Genomic DNA, 16,212 nt, shown 5'->3' with positions numbered 1-16,212 from the left:
CAGCGATGATGGGACAACAGTATCACGTGACTTGCATGGGTCGCCTTGCTTCTACATGCGCTGTGCTTGCGGTGTACACACTACAACTGGTCGAGGTTCTGCACAATCAACCGCCCCACCTCCCACCGACTCCTCTTGCCAAACGCGCCTCTGGCCCACACGAGCATGCTCTCGAAATCAATGAATCCCAGGTCTTCCCGTGGTGCCAGACTTCCACCGCGGATCAGTTCCAATCCAACCAGTACCGCCCGGAACGCGTACATTGTCACCCAAGGCGGTTCGCGCTGGTAGTCGACGTCCTGCTCCAAGTATGCGAGGAACCAGTTGATGTGTGACTCGAGCGGCTCCATGAGGTCGGCAGGGACGCTGAATGGCCGAGTGCCCAAGTATGCAGCAGCCGCAATGGCAGTGTTCAAGCTTGTCTCGACGATGCCGCTGGTATGGCTCGGGGCCCACATCAGGAGATCGATCATGGCGACACGGAAAAGAACCTCTGCCTGGACAGCAGTCACGTCGTGCTCATCAATGAAATGCAAGGCCGACTCGATGATGCGTCCGGACGACTGCAAGGCCTATTCCACGTCAGTAAACGATCAACTGACGTCACTCACCGCTCCTCGCTCAAACGAAGGGTTACCAGTAATCGACGACCAACCGGAATTCTCGCGGACACTTGAAAGAACAAAAGCGAGGATGAGAAACAGAGAATGGGCGCCGACGTTGGTCAAGTCGCACTCGGGTGACGCAGACAGACACTGGCGGATGGCTGTGATGTATTTTATCGATTCCGACTGCGTATTTGAGAGAGACCGATGTGCCCAACCAGCAGCAGTCGGCTCGGACCACAACTGGGATGGCCCAGGAAGGCCGTGGCCAATCTCCAAATGTGAAAGCAGGCGAGGCAGGGACAGCAAGTGATAGAGCATCGAGTCCACCTGGTAGATGGCGTAGCAAGTGCGCTTGTGACTCTCGATTCGCACATAGTCGCGCCAGAGTGCGTCGAGATCAGAGGTGACGGCTGATCGGGCTGGCAGAGGGTTGAAAAGACCCGCCTGTCGAGCCATCTGATGTCAGCGGCTAGGCCACGGGCAGAACCCACCTCTACAGATTTGCTGTGCATGCGCAACCCGTCGATCGTTTCATTGCCGCACGCGTACATGATCGCGTACAACTCGAGCAGCACTAGCGCCTGGATTTTGGGCAGCCAGAGCGGCGATCCAGGCTGGATATCGTGGCCGTTCAGCAACGAGCACGCTTCTTTGAACCATAGTCCGCTAGGTTTGTCGACAGGTGCGTATTGAACCCCAAGGCAAGCCATTCCCAGAACGAGCGGCCTGAATGCCGTTTGTCGGTCAAATGTTGAACGGTGGATAAACTGTACAAACGGCGAGACATTGTCAAAGTAGAGCTCGAGAACGTGTTCGAGTTCGTCAGGTGTCAGGCCGTCGACCGTGTTGCCATAGAGGAGAGTGTCTTGGGATGCCAGACCGTCGACCGTGTCGTCATAGATGGGTACCTCCTCCGTCCCAACCCGTCCTGATGACTCGCCCACGCTTGTGATTTCCGACACTGGCGATTCGCAAGGTTGTGCAACCACCACAGCATTGTTTGATGGCGGCGGCGGGTGCTTGCGCCGTATGTGTCGCTTGCGCAGGTCGTCTCTGGCGAAGGTCGTGGGGCAGTGGGGACAGGGAAGAGTCCCCGGCACGCGGGAATGCACGCTCGAATGGCGCTTCAGGTTCTCCTGTTGACAATTAGCAACGCACGTACGCCTTGAGAATTGAGAAGCGTCCACCTCACGTGTCTTGTAAACCTCTTCGCGCATACAGGGCATTGGAATGGCTGTTGAGCTCGTTCGGCGTCCAGCGAGGTCATGGTGAAGTGGGTGAGCGGGAGGAGCATCATGATGGTGTGGGAGCTCTTGTTTGGTTGCCCACCGTGTCGCCGCCCACTCTCTCCACCTGCGGGCGCTGCGGATAGAGATGGGCGGAGCTCCGCCTGGGGGGGCCTCTGGGTGTTTGTTTATTCGGACCTCCCCCTCACTTTGATCACTAGGAATGCTATCACCCCTTTTGCATCATCGACTGCGGTATGGCACACGCGACACACAGAACCCTATGTATTACACGGGCAGGACAACCTTGACACCCATAAAGTCGCGCTGGTTCATGAGTTTGCCACCGATAAGCACTTGGTCGGCACCAATACGGTTGCGCACAGTGTCGGTTGGGTCCGTGGCGTTGGCAATTTGAATCTCGCGCCATTCCTTGTTTGTCGGCGGGCTCAGGCCGCTGTCCATGACTTTCTTAAACTCCTTGTACACGCCCTGGTACTCGACGCATCCCTCACGCTGGATCAGAGGAGATTCTGTGCGGCTTGTCAGCAACCACCACTACCACCACCACCACCACCACCACCACCACCACCACCACCACCACCACCACCACCACGGACGCTTCACTCACCGATGGCGGGTGTCATCTGAAGATCACCAAGACTGCTGTTGAACAGGACGAGCGAGAGACGCTCAAGCTCCGCCTGGTCGGCAGGGGGCTTGTAGACGCGGTGACGAGTGGCCTTAAAGTGCCCACCCGACACAATCTCCAGCGTCTCGCCAATGTTGATAACGAGGGCTCCAGGCTTGTAAGGAACGTAGTGCCACGTCTCGTCATCGCCCCAGATCTGGAGACACGACACGGGTACCGAGAAGAGCAGGGTGGTAGTTCCAAAGTCGGTGTGGCCATGCATACGCAGACCTTGGGACTGTTTAACGGTCTCTTGCTTGACTGGACGGAACAGGGCGTGTCGGAAGTAGCCCTCACCGCTCGGGCTGCCGTGACTCTGAACGTGCTTCCAGAGGTAGTCGTCCGGAAGCTCGAGGACACGAGAGAAGAGGCAGAGCAGGCGGCGATTGACAGACCCCGTCAGGTAGTCGGCAAAGGCTGTGATTTCGTCCATGAAGGGGTGAAGGCAGGTAGGCACATACTGGAGGTTGTTCCATTCCCTCGTGTACCAGTTGAACTGTTCGATGCCATCGGGCTGGCCACGCTCGCGCTGCCGTCAGGTGAGGGAACCACATTCACTACCAACCTTAAACCCGAACGGGTGCTTGTATCCGGCCCAGCGGCCAGTGTCGGGGTGGAAGAGAAGGCGTTCCTTGTCCTCTTCGCTAATGTTGTCGTACATGTACTGTGCGAGTGCAAACTGGCGATGCAGCTGAGCTTATTAGCCGAGAGGCACAGGGAGTGATAAACGTGCCTGTTCAAGGGAGATGCCATAGTTCTCAAGGAACAGGAAACCATCGTCACGAATGGCCTGCTTGACAGTGTCCACAAGCCGGGCGACGACGTTGGGATCAGACGAGTCCATCAGCGAAAGGTCAATGGCGTGGAGATCGGCAAAATTGTGCTTCTCGTTGGTGACAGGGGGAGGCACCCAAGGGCGGACGTAGGGCTTGCCTGGGAGGTCGGCGGCCGGAGGGTTGAAGGCGGGTGTAGCGGTCATGTTGAGTGATGTTGAGTGATGTTGAGTGATGCTGTGGTGTCTACGGCGTCGATCCTTCTTATATCGGTCAGAAGTCGACATCTCGAGCACTACCCCCTCATCGCGGAGGACATCGAGCCCAACCCCACGGAGGAGCTCAACTTGACTGGCGGAGCCCCCAATGTCAAGCGGCGTCAGCGGTGCTCCGCTCAAGCAATATCGGACCGGAGGAGGTGCTCCTCCCGATCACAGTCTCTTATAAAGGGGTTTGCCAGCGTCACAACTTGTTAAACATCCCCACACATCACAAACATCCCCCAACACCTTCTATCTGCCATCATGACTCGCGAAGTTATCTACTCTGAGCAGTTCCCGCTCAAGCCTCACAATGGTTGGTGGCTGGCAACACCTTCATCTGACAATCCCCAGCCCCCGCCGTCAAGGTTCCCGGCCTCGTGTTCCTCGCCGGCCAGACTGCGACAGGCGAGATCAAGGCTGCCACTGTGGGTCAACAGTTCGCGAGAAGATTCGTTAATCACCTACGCAGACCACGGCTTTGAACAATCTCAAGGCCGTTCTCGAGCTCTCGGGCTCTAGCGTGGACAAGATTGTGAAAGTTAACGTCTGGCTGCAAGACATGGCCGACTTTGCGGCCATGAACGAAGTGTACATTGATGTAAGTTGTGCGCACCCCTTCGACGGCTGACATCACAGTTCTTCCCCAAGCCCTGCCCCGCTCGCACCTGTATCCAGGCTGGCTGTCTGCCTGGCGGCTCATCGATTGAGATCGAAGCCATTGCTCAGGTTTAATCGTTGTACCATTTAGATGTATGCAGAGTGACTATCATGGCTTACCTATTGGGTCGCTGGACACAGAATACCCTCGTAGGCTCGCCTTCGGTTAATCGTGCCGAACTCCATGCCCACTGAGCAATGCCAGACAAATAGTGAATTATAGGTTGTAATGCGCATTTGAATGCGTTTCCTAATGTATCCTACTGCATAATATGTGTAAGTACGGTACAGACGATATAACTTTGTCCACTGACTCCATCTCTCTGTCGATCTGTACTTGTTATCAAGAGTCCTTTCTTTACATCGTCGGAGAGTACTGCCAGTCACAGACCTTGGATACTTATACGGGCATGGTGAATGTGGGCCCTCCAATTGGGACCCTCGCCCTTCAACGACGTACGGACGAGGCAAGCAAGATGAGCGAGCAATAACGATCCGTTGAGACTCGTTCATTGCCCAAGGTCAGCCTCGCGAAGGCTGAACCTATTTATTCCGACGCAGAGACAAGGGTTGCGGGAATACAGGTGTATTGTACAGGTGGGCTGTGTGTCTTACAGATGAAAGTCTGGGCTGGTGTTGACTTCGTAAACTTCGTGGATCTTCGAAGCGCTGCAGCGTAGATCTTAAAAACGAGCAATTGCATTTCGCATCTACGACCTAGCCTCCTTAATCTCCGCAGTGTACCAGTTTGTGATAGCCTTGGTGTCACCAGTGATCGCCACAGCGTCGAAGGTCTTGAAGGCCTGCTTGGCCAAAGAACCGTCATTCACCAGGCGACCAAACCACTTGCCGTGCCTCCTCGCGGCGGCCTCGATGCGGTTAATGGCGTTAACAAAGACCGGCTCGTCTCCTCGGGCAGGTGTGTATCCCAACAACGACTGGGCAAGGTCATTCGGGCCAATAAAGAGGAAGTCTGGAAAGCGTCAGCCCCAAAGTCACCCTGTTCAAAACTCACCGATGCCGTCCACGGCGGCAATCTCCTCCACGTTCTCGACGCCCTGGCGAGTTTCGATTTGAACGATGGTGAGGATAGTCTGGTTGGCACTCTGCATGTACTCGGGGGTTGTAAGACCGTGTCCGATGGCTGGGAAGGCGGAGCCCTGACCGCGGAGGCCCTGTGGAGGAAACTTGGAGTAGGCGACAACTTGGGCAGCCTCTTCAGCCGTGTTGATCATTGGAACCATCAAGCCGCTAACCCCGTTAGCTGTATCCATACGATATTCTCACTGAGCACCAGTGTCGAGAGCGCGTTTGAGGAGGTCGGGTGCCGTGGCCCTGACTCGAATAAGAGGACTAACCCCCAGTGCCGAGATGGCAGCGACGGCGTTGTGCATCGAGTCGTCACCAATGTGGCCATGTTCGCAGTCAATGATGACGGCCTGGGAGTCAGCTCTATCGATCTTTGTGTACCCACGTCAAAGCCACACAAGGCGACAATCTGCGCCATGCGCACGGACGGGATGGCCATGAAGGTCATTACGCCCTTCTGCCCCGACTTGAGTTGGTTGAGGAGTCGGAGACGAGGGTTGGAGACCTGAGTCGTGTGGGCGGTGGGGTAGACGGCGTTGGTCATGGTGAATGCGTGGTGATGTGGTGGTAATGCGGAGGTGATGTGCGAGAGGGTATGAATGACAAGACCCGCCACAGTGGCACCTTAATATAAATCATCCATAGCATGTGTGGTGGATCGGCGGCGCTCCTCCATTGCTCCTTGGTTTGTCACGGGCACTCATCAGTGGCGGGGTCTGTCTCTTGGGGATCATTATCGGCTACCTGTGACAGTCACATGCAAAACGGTGCGGAAATGGGCCCCACCTGGTTGGACGGGAGGAGCTCAGGGATATCGGTCCGGGAGGAGCTCCCCCGATGCTCCGAACATTCTTTTGCCCACTTTCAACAGGCACGGCGACCGTCTCCACTCTGCCCACTTTCCACAAGCTCCAAACATCATGATAGAGCTCCTCCTCGTCCTCCTATCTACCTATTGTCCCGTCTAGATGACTCCCAGTCGGTAACTATAAAGGGAACGTCGGTGACCGTCAGCCGATCCCCATCAGCAAACATGGCAACACACCTCATCGACGACGACAAGGAAGAACACTCCATCGCGGTTCTCGAAGTCCACCATGACTCGATGCCTGAGGAACTCCGCGGTCTTTCAGAGGAAGAGCTCAAGGCCATCGAGAAGAAGCTTGTGCGCAAGGCCGACCTTGTGATTTTGTGAGCACTCCGGAGTTAACCTACGGCCACTAACGTCAGACCTGTCATGGGCATCCTTTACATTCTCAACTACATTGACCGCCAGAACCTTGGCGCAGCTAAGATTCAAGGAATTATGGTTGATCTCAATATGACCACGGACCAGTTTGCCACTGCTGTATCCATCCTCTTCGTGGGCTACCTGCCGTTCCAGATTCCAAGCAACCTCCTCATCAGCAGGTTGTCTCGCCCAGGACTCTGTGAGTTTACTTGCAACGTGTGCGCCTCTGACATTAGACATTTGCTGTGCCTGTGCCATCTGGGGTTGCATCAGTGCCTGCACCGCAGCGGTCCACTCATATTCTGCCCTTTTGGCCGTTCGTGTTATTCTCGGCGCAGTGGAATCAGCCTTTTTCCCCGGCGCAATCTACCTATTGAGTGCGTGGTACACCAAGAACGAACTCGGCAAACGCATCGGCGGTCTCTACGTCGGCCAGCAAGTCGGAAATGCGTTTGGAGGCCTCATCGCAGCTGGTTGCCTCAAGCTGGACGGCCGGATGGGCCTAAGCGGTTGGCGGTGGCTCTTTATCATCGAAGGCGCCGCAACAGTCGGCATCGCGCTGCTGTCAGCCCTGATCCTGCCAGAGTACCCGTACAACGCCAGACTTCTCACCCCTCTGGAGCGCAAGGTTGCCGTGTGGCGCTTGGAGAAGGAGGCCGGTGCGGCCGAGGGCTCTGAGACTGTCGGTACATGGGCTGGGTTCTTGCAAAGCTTCAAAGACCCCAAGCTTTATCTCCTGATTTTCTGCAACATGATGTCGCAAACTCAAGGATCGATCGCAAACTTTTTCCCGACCATTGGTAGGTCTGACCGTGTCTTCTCAGAGCTAACCTCACACAGTCAAGACGCTTGGTTACAACTCCATCCTCACTTTGGTCCTGACAGCGCCTCCCTACATCTTTGCGGGCTTCTACTACATGGGTCTGACAGCACTTAGTGACGTGAGTACACACAGAAACTCGGGTCGCTAACGGAACAGAAAACCGGTAAAATCTATCTGTTTATCATGATCAACATCGGCCTCGCAATTTGCACGTACATTGTGCCGATGGCAACGCTCAGCGTTCCCGGTCGCTACGTTGCCATGATTTTCATGCCCTGCACCAGCGTTGGGCCCCAACTTTTGCTTTACAAGACAATCAACCACCACATGCCGCGCCCACTGGCCAAGAGAGCCGCGACGATCGCCTTGATGAACTCTATTGGCGGGACGTCGAATATCTGGGCCAGCTACCTTTGGTTCGCCGGACCAAGGTACTTTGCCGCATTTGGCACTTGTGGGTACTTGTGGATTAGATTGGGCGCTGACGACTCAGTTATCGCGGCGGCCGTCGCATTCGCTATTACGATTACGGGATACCTCTTGTATGTTCGTCACGAGAACAAGCTCTTGGATGGAACCCCCGAACAGGTCGACAAGGTCAAGGGTCGTGGTGTGACGACCGAGCAAGTGGACATGGGCTGGAGATACGAGGGTTATTAAAGTGCACAAGTAGTTGTAGTGGGTGAATCAAATGCAATCAAATATAGGCCTGAGGGCTGAGAGCTCAGGGGTTGCGTGGGAGGAGGAGGTAGATTTTATCTGCCTTGGCGGGGACTGTCTGCCTACTTTGGCTCCGTGTTGAGGCGATGGGGCTGGGAAGACGAGATGGACATGGAGACAGCCGTGCCGGTATCCTGACAATGAGTTCAGTGGATTAGAGGATATATCATTTCTAGATTGAATAAATAAAGATTCGATTAGAAAAGGATAACATATTTCTATTGGCTCGGGAGCGCAAAACCTAATAATTAAATTGAAAGTACATTTGTTGATTTCTTATTATAAATTCTAAATTCTTTTGGTATTTTTAAATCATATTATGTATGTGCACTACGAATTTGCGAAAAAAGGGTCGAGAGCATTAGCTTCATTAAGGCCGCGGCTCATTAGCAAAGTGGAGCAAATCCAATTGTGCACTGTACTTACTTTACGTTAGTTATTCATCGATCTCTCCTACTGGCCGTCGCAAAAAGGGTCCAAACGGTTAGCACTGATTAGGCCTTGAGCCCATTAGGAACTGTAATAAAAAGTGTTGCTGACACTGGGCATGACATCACCAGCCAGCTTGCTCGACAGTCAGTGTCATCTTGAGGATTTGAGGAGGCCACTGGCCACGAGTCTGGCCGTCACGGGAGATGCAACGCATCTCCCAACGGGCAGCTAGTCTATCTCTCCTACTGGCTGTCGCAAAAAAGGGTTCAAACGGTTAGCAACCGTTAGGCCGCGAGCCCATTAGGAAGTGTAATAAAAAGTCTTGCTGACACTGGTCATGACATCACCTGCCAGCTTGCTCAACGGTCAGTGTCATCTGCTCTGGAGGCACCGGGCACAAGTAACATGGGAGGTGCAACGCATCTCCCAACGGCCAGCTAGTACATAATAATACTAGTTGTGTTCACCCATTATAGTCGCATCTGGAGACATTTACTGCCCACGCCATTCGCATTCCTTCTCCGTTCTTCTTGGGAGCACCTTACAATCTCGTCGCTGGCTTCTCATCCTTTTCCCGATTTCTTCCACTGCTATTCCCTTCGCTTGTAGTCCCCAAGCGCAACTGATAGGTTACAGCACGCGTTGCAGGATTAAACAGACACTTTGTTGTCGTTGTGCTCGTAGTCCATCTTGCTACCGTGATCGTTTGCGTCCGCGGTGGGGTGGTCGTACCGCATACGACTAGCGGGACCCGAGATGTCTCCAGTGAACAGTGCGTCGATGTCCTCGAGGACCAGTCCCTTCGTCTCGGGGTAGAACCAGTAGATGAAAGGCAAAAAGGAGGCGTTGATGAGTGCGAACACGATGTAAAACTTGTAACCAATGTTGCGCATGCCGATCGGCGTGACTTGAACGATAGCGTAGTTGGTGATCCAGTTGCAGGCGGTGGAGATGGCGGATCCCTTGGCGCGCAAGCGCAGGGGAAGCATCTCGGACGGGTAGACCCATACAATGGCCTGGAAACCTGTGGTGAAAAGACCGAGGTAGGCGAACAGGAAGAAGGTGGCGACGCCACCTGCCGCTTTGCTGTTGGTCTTCTCCACCATCGACACCATGCCGGCTTGAACCGCAAAGCACACCACCATGAGGGAGATGCAGACGAGAAGCAGCTTGCGGCGTCCCACAGTGTCGATCAGGCCCCATGGAATAAAGGACGCAAGGAAGAACCAGGTGAACATGACACCGGAAATGAGAGAGCTCATCTTCGAGTCCAGTCCCGCAGCGGTCAACATCGTTCCACCGCTGCTTGGTTAGCATCAGTACTGTCACGTTACGCTCACTAGTAAATAAGAGCGTTGATTCCACCGGCTTGTTGGAAGAATTGAATGGAGCATGCGATAAGGAACCTGCGGCGCGAGTGAATCGCGTCCGACTTGACCAAGTCCGACCAGGTTCCAGAGCCAATGGACCGCTCAAACTCGACGACCGTGCAGATCTCACTGTGGAGAGCCTGGACATCGGGGTCGTCCTCAGCCCTTCCAGCCAAACGCGCAATGACGCTCAAAGATTCCGCAGACTTGTTGTGCGATGCGAGCCAACGTGGGGACTCGGGCACCAGCAGGCACAGCACGGCCATGGGGATCTGGAAGCACGCCTGCAGAGCCACGGCAACACGCCATCCCCAAGGGGAGTCGAGCTCGGTGAATCCGTAGCCGACCCAGTAGGCCAGCATAATGCCAAAGTTGAGAAGAGTGAGCTGAAAGCACACGAACCGACCGCGAGTGGCCGAGGGCGAGATTTCAGCTTGAAACACGGGAGCCGTCGAATTGATAAAGCCCTGCTTGATCAGAAGGTCACACTATGAGGATCCACTCACCATGCCGAGGCCGGCAAAAATACGGGCACCGATCATCGCACCGGGAGTGGAGACGGCACACTGGAAGGCCGTGCCGCCAAGCATGATGCATGTTCCAAGGAGAATGGTGTAGCGTCGGCCGAGCATTTCGCCAATGATCGCACAGGCCAGCGACCCTGCACAGCAACCGATCTCGTACATGGCGGTGACTAAAGACGCCGTTAGGAGACTGTAAGTCATGAATACATACTCGTTCCAAGCATGTTTGAGTTGTGGGCAGTGTCCGCGGCGAGACCGAAGGTGTTGAGGAAACCGGAGGTGTTAATCACTCCGCCCATGACTCCATTATCCTGGGGTTGTCAGCCATGTAGATAGTCACAAGAACTGGAGCGCACATATCCGATAAGGAGGAACGACAGTGCGTTCAGGACCGTGATTGTGTATAGGAGTGCGGGGCCTTGCAGCATGGTTGAAAATGTCAATGTGGGACACAACAACAATAGACACCCATGGCCAGTTATAGGCAGCTCGTAGGATCGTCCCGTCGGCTAGGTCGGACCGGTTCCACCATCAAATGCTGTCGACATCTGCCAATCCGGCTGATCAATGACCACTGGAATCCTGTTTCGTCGGACATGCGGACACTTGAGGCCGAAAGAAAACGGCCCCGCTTTGACCTCTGCTCATGGCCCCGCGTTGTTCTCCATGGCCCCGCGCTTGGACCTCGACGGCCTCGATCTGGAACAAAGGCCAACCGTTCACAGACGTTGACAGCCGCAGCCACTGTGCGCAGTTATGAATAGGATTGGCAGCGCTTGTGTTGGCGATCGTCGGAACGCGTCAACGGAAGCCCCCTTCTCCGATGCACGCGCCACACTGTCTCAGACACAGCCGTACTTGAACCGTGTAACCAGGGACACTGGAATGACACCTGACCAGAAAGGGGGGCATGTGGGAGAGCAGGTGGTCGCAAGTAGTCGACGCCAAATGGCAGAAGAGTGGCCGCAGGCGGTAAATTGGTCGGTCTGCCTCGGTTACTTCGACCGTTGCCGTCTATAGCCGCTGTCTGTGGCGTCCTCTCAGCCGTATGACCAGAGTACACATAGTGCGAACAAATAATATCACCAACCGCAGTCCCATGAATCACAAATAGTCGGTCCGGAGAGGCGAGACGATAACCAACAACTGACCCATGGACCGGTATCGCGGTCCGGACTGTTTCCATCTGTAATATGTATTCATCTTGGCATGCTGTCGTAGCTCAAGCGCCTCCTTTCCCTCTGTCAAAGTACTCAACCTCACATGACAGCCGATCTTCCGTATCATGTACGTTGGCGGTCCGGTCATCCGGAGCTGCACGGGCTTTGTGCTGACGAACAGATGCTCCTTCCCTCAGCACACGCTGTCCTCCCAGCAGGCTTTTCGCGTGATCCGTTCAGTGACAGCATTCTTGACACCGACGCTGCGGAACTGGCTGTGCCGGCCACTTGTCCGTTTATCGCCACCGACCCCGCCTTCCTTGAAGTTCTTGGTCCGAAGCCCGTTGTCAGAGTCCTTGCTTCGGGTGTTCCGGGGTTTGCTCACGAAGCGGGAGTGTATGTCCCCAGCACGTCTGGAGGTGAGGTGTGGTTCACCAGCAACCTGATCACCACCGAGTATGGCGACGACCGTGCTGCATCTGTCGCCTCCCCCCAACTCAAAGCGCGCGTCAACGTTCAGACTGTCGATCTCACCACGGGTATCGTACGCGCTGTCCCCACAGCCATTCGAACTGGCAATGGAGCATGTCCCTATGGCAGCAAGTTGCTCTTCTGTGACCAGGGCGATGATTTCACCCCTTCCGCCCTCACCATCCTTGACCCAGTCACTCACGCCGTGACCCCAATCCTCAACAACTTCCATGGACGCCAGTTCAACAGCCTAAACGATGTTATTGTGCTCCCGCCACCACCGGCCGCCGCACAGGACTTGAATGGACGTGCACCGGCCACCGGCCCCACTGTATGGTTCACCGATCCGACATATGGACATGAGCAGCAATTCCGCCCAGTGCCGCAGTTACCACCGCAAGTGTACATGTTTGACCCTAAGAGTGGTGCTGTGCGCGTGGTCGCAGACGGGTTTGACCACCCCAACGGTATCTGTTTCTCGCCCGACAACGGTACATGCTATGTGACAGACACTGGCCACATCCATGGTTCCGGACGGCTTGACGCAACACGCCCCAGCACAGTGTAAGCCAGAGTATGTGAGAGCGTCATAGCTCACTTTAGATATGCGTTTGACGTCGTATGGCGGGCCGGCGCACCATCGCTACACAACCGCAGGGTGTTTGCAATGGCCGACTGTGGAGTGCCAGATGGCAGTGAGTCGCACTTGACACCGGTGTAAGGGACTGACGGGATAGTCAAATGTGACACGTTCGGAAACGTGTACTCGGGCTGTGGGGATGGCATCCACGTATGGAGTAGGTCACATAAAACCTTGAAACTTTCAACTGACTACAGACACTGCCGGCCAGCTCATAGGCAAGATTGTCCTCGGACGCGCCGACAACAACCCTGGCGCCGGCTGCGCAAACTTTTGCTTCGTTCCCGGTGGCAAGATTGTGGCGTTCGCGGAAGACAGAATCTATATTGTCGAAGGGCTTGCAGTTGATGGTGCATTGCTCTAGCTCTCTTTTCCAAGGATATTGGACTGGCTATTCCCTACACAGGGACGTCTGTGGCCGGCATACCAATGGGAGAGGCAGATTGCAACAAGCCGGTCGCTCTGTCGGCCAGGGTGTCGGAATACCTGTCTGTTGCCATGGACAGGTAGGTCCGTGGGCTTGGACGTACATGTTGTTAGTCTTAGCCATGTAGACGTTCTGGCCAGCGCATGTCAAGTGAGTTGCACTGCAATGGGTTTGAGGCTTCGTCTTGACATGGGCCAAGCTTGTCTGGGGAGAGCTTACTGGAAGCAGCATGTCCTCTCTCGGTGACCTTTATTGATGCAGTTGTATTTGTAGTTCTTCTATTTCGATACGAACATCTCTTTCTGTTCTTCGCGGATTAAAAGTGGGCGTCCCAAAAATAAATTGCTTCGGGGTTATAATTAACCGAACTATTATAAATATAAACCACTATAGAAAGCGCACAGATTCATGCCATGCAGCGACCAAGTGTAAGTAAATACTGTATGTACTAACATAGGCAGTGCGTACTCACATACAGAAGATGTCTTTGGTTGTAACTGCTTGGCGGTGAACAAGCATGGTGTCACGCCCTTGATGGCGCACGTGAGGTCATCAAAGTTGACGAATGCATATGCATAGTGTGGCACGAGGCAGGATGGCTTTGGTTACCGTTGTGAGCGAAGTGTTGGTTAGGGGTCATCATGACAGCCGCCGTCGACAGATATAGATGCAGATGGTATATCAGGACTACCAGCCGAAGTTTAGACAGCACAGCAGGAATGGTTCACGTCGTGTGGGCCCATTGCTCCTCACATTGATGTCTGTCCCTGGATCGAGGACAAGGGGGGGGGGGGGGGAGGCCGAGAGACGTCCCACCCGGATACCAATCCATGCCCCGAGCCAGAAGGCGGGCGACGAACTGTACTGTAGGTATGTACAACCACTGGGTCTTCGGCAACAAGTTCAAACGCAACCAGCGCAAAAAGATTATGGGCAGTGAGGCCTCTGGTTCAGCATCGGCCCGAGAATGAAAAGCACTCGGACACTGCGTGAGAGGCCATCCAACCCCGCGTGGCTTCTGATGCGGACATGTCCTTAGACCGGCTGTGTCACCTCGGCCACCGGTGGCAGGGAGACGAACTGGGAATATGGGGCTTCACCCAGGTCGGAGGAGGTGGGCCGAACCAGGAAGGGAGAGAGACAGCATGTGAGCAGCGACGTGGCATAAAACAGGGCTGTGAACATTGAAATGATGTAACCTGAACAGTTGAGCCGCGATTTTCTAAACGCGCCCAGTATGACATGGGCAAGGAATCAACTGTAACAATAGTAGAGAACGGGTGGATTTCCTAATAGGTCCGTGGATCCGTGGGCGTTTAGCGGCCGTTGCCGGCCGTGTGTCGCCGCCGGAAAAAAAAGTCGGTAAGGGTGTCCGGTGTGTCAGATGGGAATGCGGATTGCCCTGTGAAAAGAACTCATGCTGGAGATGATACGTCAGTACATGCGCGCGTTGCATGACCAAGCTGTGATCGGGAACGTGGCGTCGAGCCCGATGGCCATGGTGCAATCTGATCAGTCATGAAACCGTCGCCCAGTGACAAAGCTTTGGTAAATCGGCGCCGACGTCTGCGTCGGGGAGCAAGCAGTCGGCCAGAGCAGTGTATGTATGTATAAGACTGAGACGAACGAACAAGTCAGTCCCCCACCATCTGCACAGCAACATTCCCAACACCCTAAGAAGCCACCATCACCTTAGAATGTCCGACTCAACCGTCTACCTCAGTAGGTTTCGGGCTCCCCACATGTCCATTCTCTGGCTTACGGCTCATCTCAGTCACCGGCGCGAACCGCGGTATCGGGCTGGAGGTGCTCAAGCTGTATGCATCGGACGCCCGCAACATCCTTATCGCGGGTGTGCGCGACCCGGCTGGTGCGACAGAGGTCAACACGCTTGCCAAGTCGTCCCCGGCGGCTATCCATGTTGTAAAGATTGTCGCTGGGGACGAGGAGGGGAACCAGGCTGCCGCAGCGGAGGTCGCTGCCAAGGTCGGCCGCGTCGACGTCCTTTGGGCCAACGCAGGTAGGTCCACAAGAATATGCCAGGACACCGGATTCCGAGCTGACCTGTATGTCAAGGTATCTCGGACGTGTACAAGCCGGTCCTGCAGACGACGGTGGCAGACTTTGAGTCGCACTGGCGCGTGAACGTGCTCGGCCCTGTGGTGCTCTTCCAAGCCTTTTACCCACTGCTGCTCAAGTCGACCAAGACGGAGAAGAAGTTTGTCATCACATCCACGGCGGCTGGGTCGATCGGCATCGCGGGCAGTCTGCCCTTCCCCGTTAGTGCGTACGGCTCCAGCAAGGCCGCTATCAACTTTGTCGCGGCAAAGATCCACCAGGAGCACGGCGACAAGGACAAGCTGGTTGTGATCCCCATTCACCCAGGTAAGTATGACCGTCCTGCTCGCAAATGGCGACATGCTGATGTGCAGGTATGGTTAGCACTGACATGGGCCAACATGCCCTCAAGACCATGGGCGTCACCGACGGAGTCGCCATCCCCGGTGTGGAAGTCATCACTCCCGTCGAGTCGGCCACTGGGCTCAAGAACGTCATTGACAACGCAACGTTTGTTGCAAATGGTGGAAAGTTTGTCGACTATGCCGGCAAGGACCTGCCTTGGTAGAGCGAGATGCTGGGCCACACCTACCATGTTGCAGATACATAGTGCAATGCATTGCAGTAGATATAAGGAGTATGCGAGAGTATGGCGCAGCGTGTATGAGCACCACTATCTTGTGGGATGTGAGAGACAAGGGGAGGCGTTCAGTGTACGTGTGGCAAGTGGTGTGCCGAGGACGGCCAGTTGGCAAGTGCAGTGACGAATGGTGCCTATGGAGCAGTCATGCGCTGCACACCTGTGTTGAATAGCGTAAGAAGATCCTGCCTGTGGAGCAGCGATCGAGTACGTATCGAGTACGTCTGTCCGTCTGTTGTCCAAGATGAGATGACGACAGAGGGGAGGATGACGGCGGGGCCGCGACGCCGGCGGTGGAAAAGCCAATTGACCGATTTACGGTAGCTGGCGTCCCCCCCCCCCCCCCTCGCGCGCGGGTCACATTTCGGTGACCTAAAAAACCCCCAAAACCCGAACGGCCAACCCGAGA

At 55.1% G+C, this 16,212-nt stretch overlaps 8 protein-coding genes across 8 annotated transcripts; 4 read left to right on the top strand and 4 right to left on the bottom strand.

Moving 5' to 3' along the window:
- Nucleotides 1-80: 80 nt before the first annotated feature.
- EHS24_007302 (uncharacterized protein) lies at nt 81-1,875 on the bottom strand (the record flags this gene model as incomplete). Its single annotated transcript, XM_028622674.1, has 5 exons — nt 81-572; nt 612-766; nt 824-1,064; nt 1,100-1,744; nt 1,801-1,875. 5 exons carry the CDS (start codon nt 1,873-1,875, stop codon nt 81-83), a joined length of 1,608 nt encoding a protein of 535 aa, XP_028476567.1.
- Nucleotides 1,876-2,122: 247 nt separating this feature from the next.
- On the bottom strand, nt 2,123-3,504 carry EHS24_007301 (uncharacterized protein; the record flags this gene model as incomplete). Its single annotated transcript, XM_028622673.1, has 4 exons — nt 2,123-2,367; nt 2,466-3,021; nt 3,091-3,189; nt 3,241-3,504. The coding sequence occupies 4 exons, from the start codon at nt 3,502-3,504 to the stop codon at nt 2,123-2,125; spliced, it is 1,164 nt and encodes a 387-aa protein (XP_028476566.1).
- Nucleotides 3,505-3,822: 318 nt separating this feature from the next.
- On the top strand, nt 3,823-4,293 carry EHS24_007300 (uncharacterized protein; the record flags this gene model as incomplete). The annotated part of the gene is made up of 4 exons (XM_028622672.1): nt 3,823-3,874; nt 3,913-3,986; nt 4,031-4,159; nt 4,198-4,293. The coding sequence occupies 4 exons, from the start codon at nt 3,823-3,825 to the stop codon at nt 4,291-4,293; spliced, it is 351 nt and encodes a 116-aa protein (XP_028476565.1).
- Nucleotides 4,294-4,928: 635 nt separating this feature from the next.
- On the bottom strand, nt 4,929-5,851 carry EHS24_007299 (uncharacterized protein; the record flags this gene model as incomplete). Its single annotated transcript, XM_028622671.1, has 4 exons — nt 4,929-5,191; nt 5,234-5,434; nt 5,513-5,678; nt 5,732-5,851. 4 exons carry the CDS (start codon nt 5,849-5,851, stop codon nt 4,929-4,931), a joined length of 750 nt encoding a protein of 249 aa, XP_028476564.1.
- A 489-nt stretch (nt 5,852-6,340) lies between these two features.
- Nucleotides 6,341-8,021, top strand: EHS24_007298 (uncharacterized protein; the record flags this gene model as incomplete). The annotated part of the gene is made up of 5 exons (XM_028622670.1): nt 6,341-6,498; nt 6,538-6,737; nt 6,775-7,338; nt 7,379-7,479; nt 7,518-8,021. The coding sequence occupies 5 exons, from the start codon at nt 6,341-6,343 to the stop codon at nt 8,019-8,021; spliced, it is 1,527 nt and encodes a 508-aa protein (XP_028476563.1).
- Nucleotides 8,022-9,163: 1,142 nt separating this feature from the next.
- On the bottom strand, nt 9,164-10,706 carry EHS24_007297 (uncharacterized protein; the record flags this gene model as incomplete). Its single annotated transcript, XM_028622669.1, has 4 exons — nt 9,164-9,815; nt 9,854-10,350; nt 10,390-10,577; nt 10,619-10,706. The coding sequence occupies 4 exons, from the start codon at nt 10,704-10,706 to the stop codon at nt 9,164-9,166; spliced, it is 1,425 nt and encodes a 474-aa protein (XP_028476562.1).
- A 964-nt stretch (nt 10,707-11,670) lies between these two features.
- EHS24_007296 (uncharacterized protein) lies at nt 11,671-13,293 on the top strand (the record flags this gene model as incomplete). The annotated part of the gene is made up of 7 exons (XM_028622668.1): nt 11,671-11,694; nt 11,749-12,602; nt 12,642-12,733; nt 12,776-12,835; nt 12,876-13,028; nt 13,085-13,184; nt 13,233-13,293. The coding sequence occupies 7 exons, from the start codon at nt 11,671-11,673 to the stop codon at nt 13,291-13,293; spliced, it is 1,344 nt and encodes a 447-aa protein (XP_028476561.1).
- A 1,509-nt stretch (nt 13,294-14,802) lies between these two features.
- On the top strand, nt 14,803-15,731 carry EHS24_007295 (uncharacterized protein; the record flags this gene model as incomplete). The annotated part of the gene is made up of 4 exons (XM_028622667.1): nt 14,803-14,827; nt 14,880-15,125; nt 15,182-15,490; nt 15,538-15,731. The coding sequence occupies 4 exons, from the start codon at nt 14,803-14,805 to the stop codon at nt 15,729-15,731; spliced, it is 774 nt and encodes a 257-aa protein (XP_028476560.1).
- Between the last annotated feature and the right edge of the window lie 481 nt (nt 15,732-16,212).

Source organism: Apiotrichum porosum (genome assembly GCF_003942205.1).
Source record: "Apiotrichum porosum strain DSM 27194 chromosome Unknown scaffold_5, whole genome shotgun sequence".
NCBI classification, from domain to species: Eukaryota; Fungi; Basidiomycota; class Tremellomycetes; order Trichosporonales; family Trichosporonaceae; genus Apiotrichum; species Apiotrichum porosum.
The sequence above is the reverse complement of the archived record's forward strand: the minus strand, read 5'-3'. Positions and strand labels throughout refer to the sequence as shown.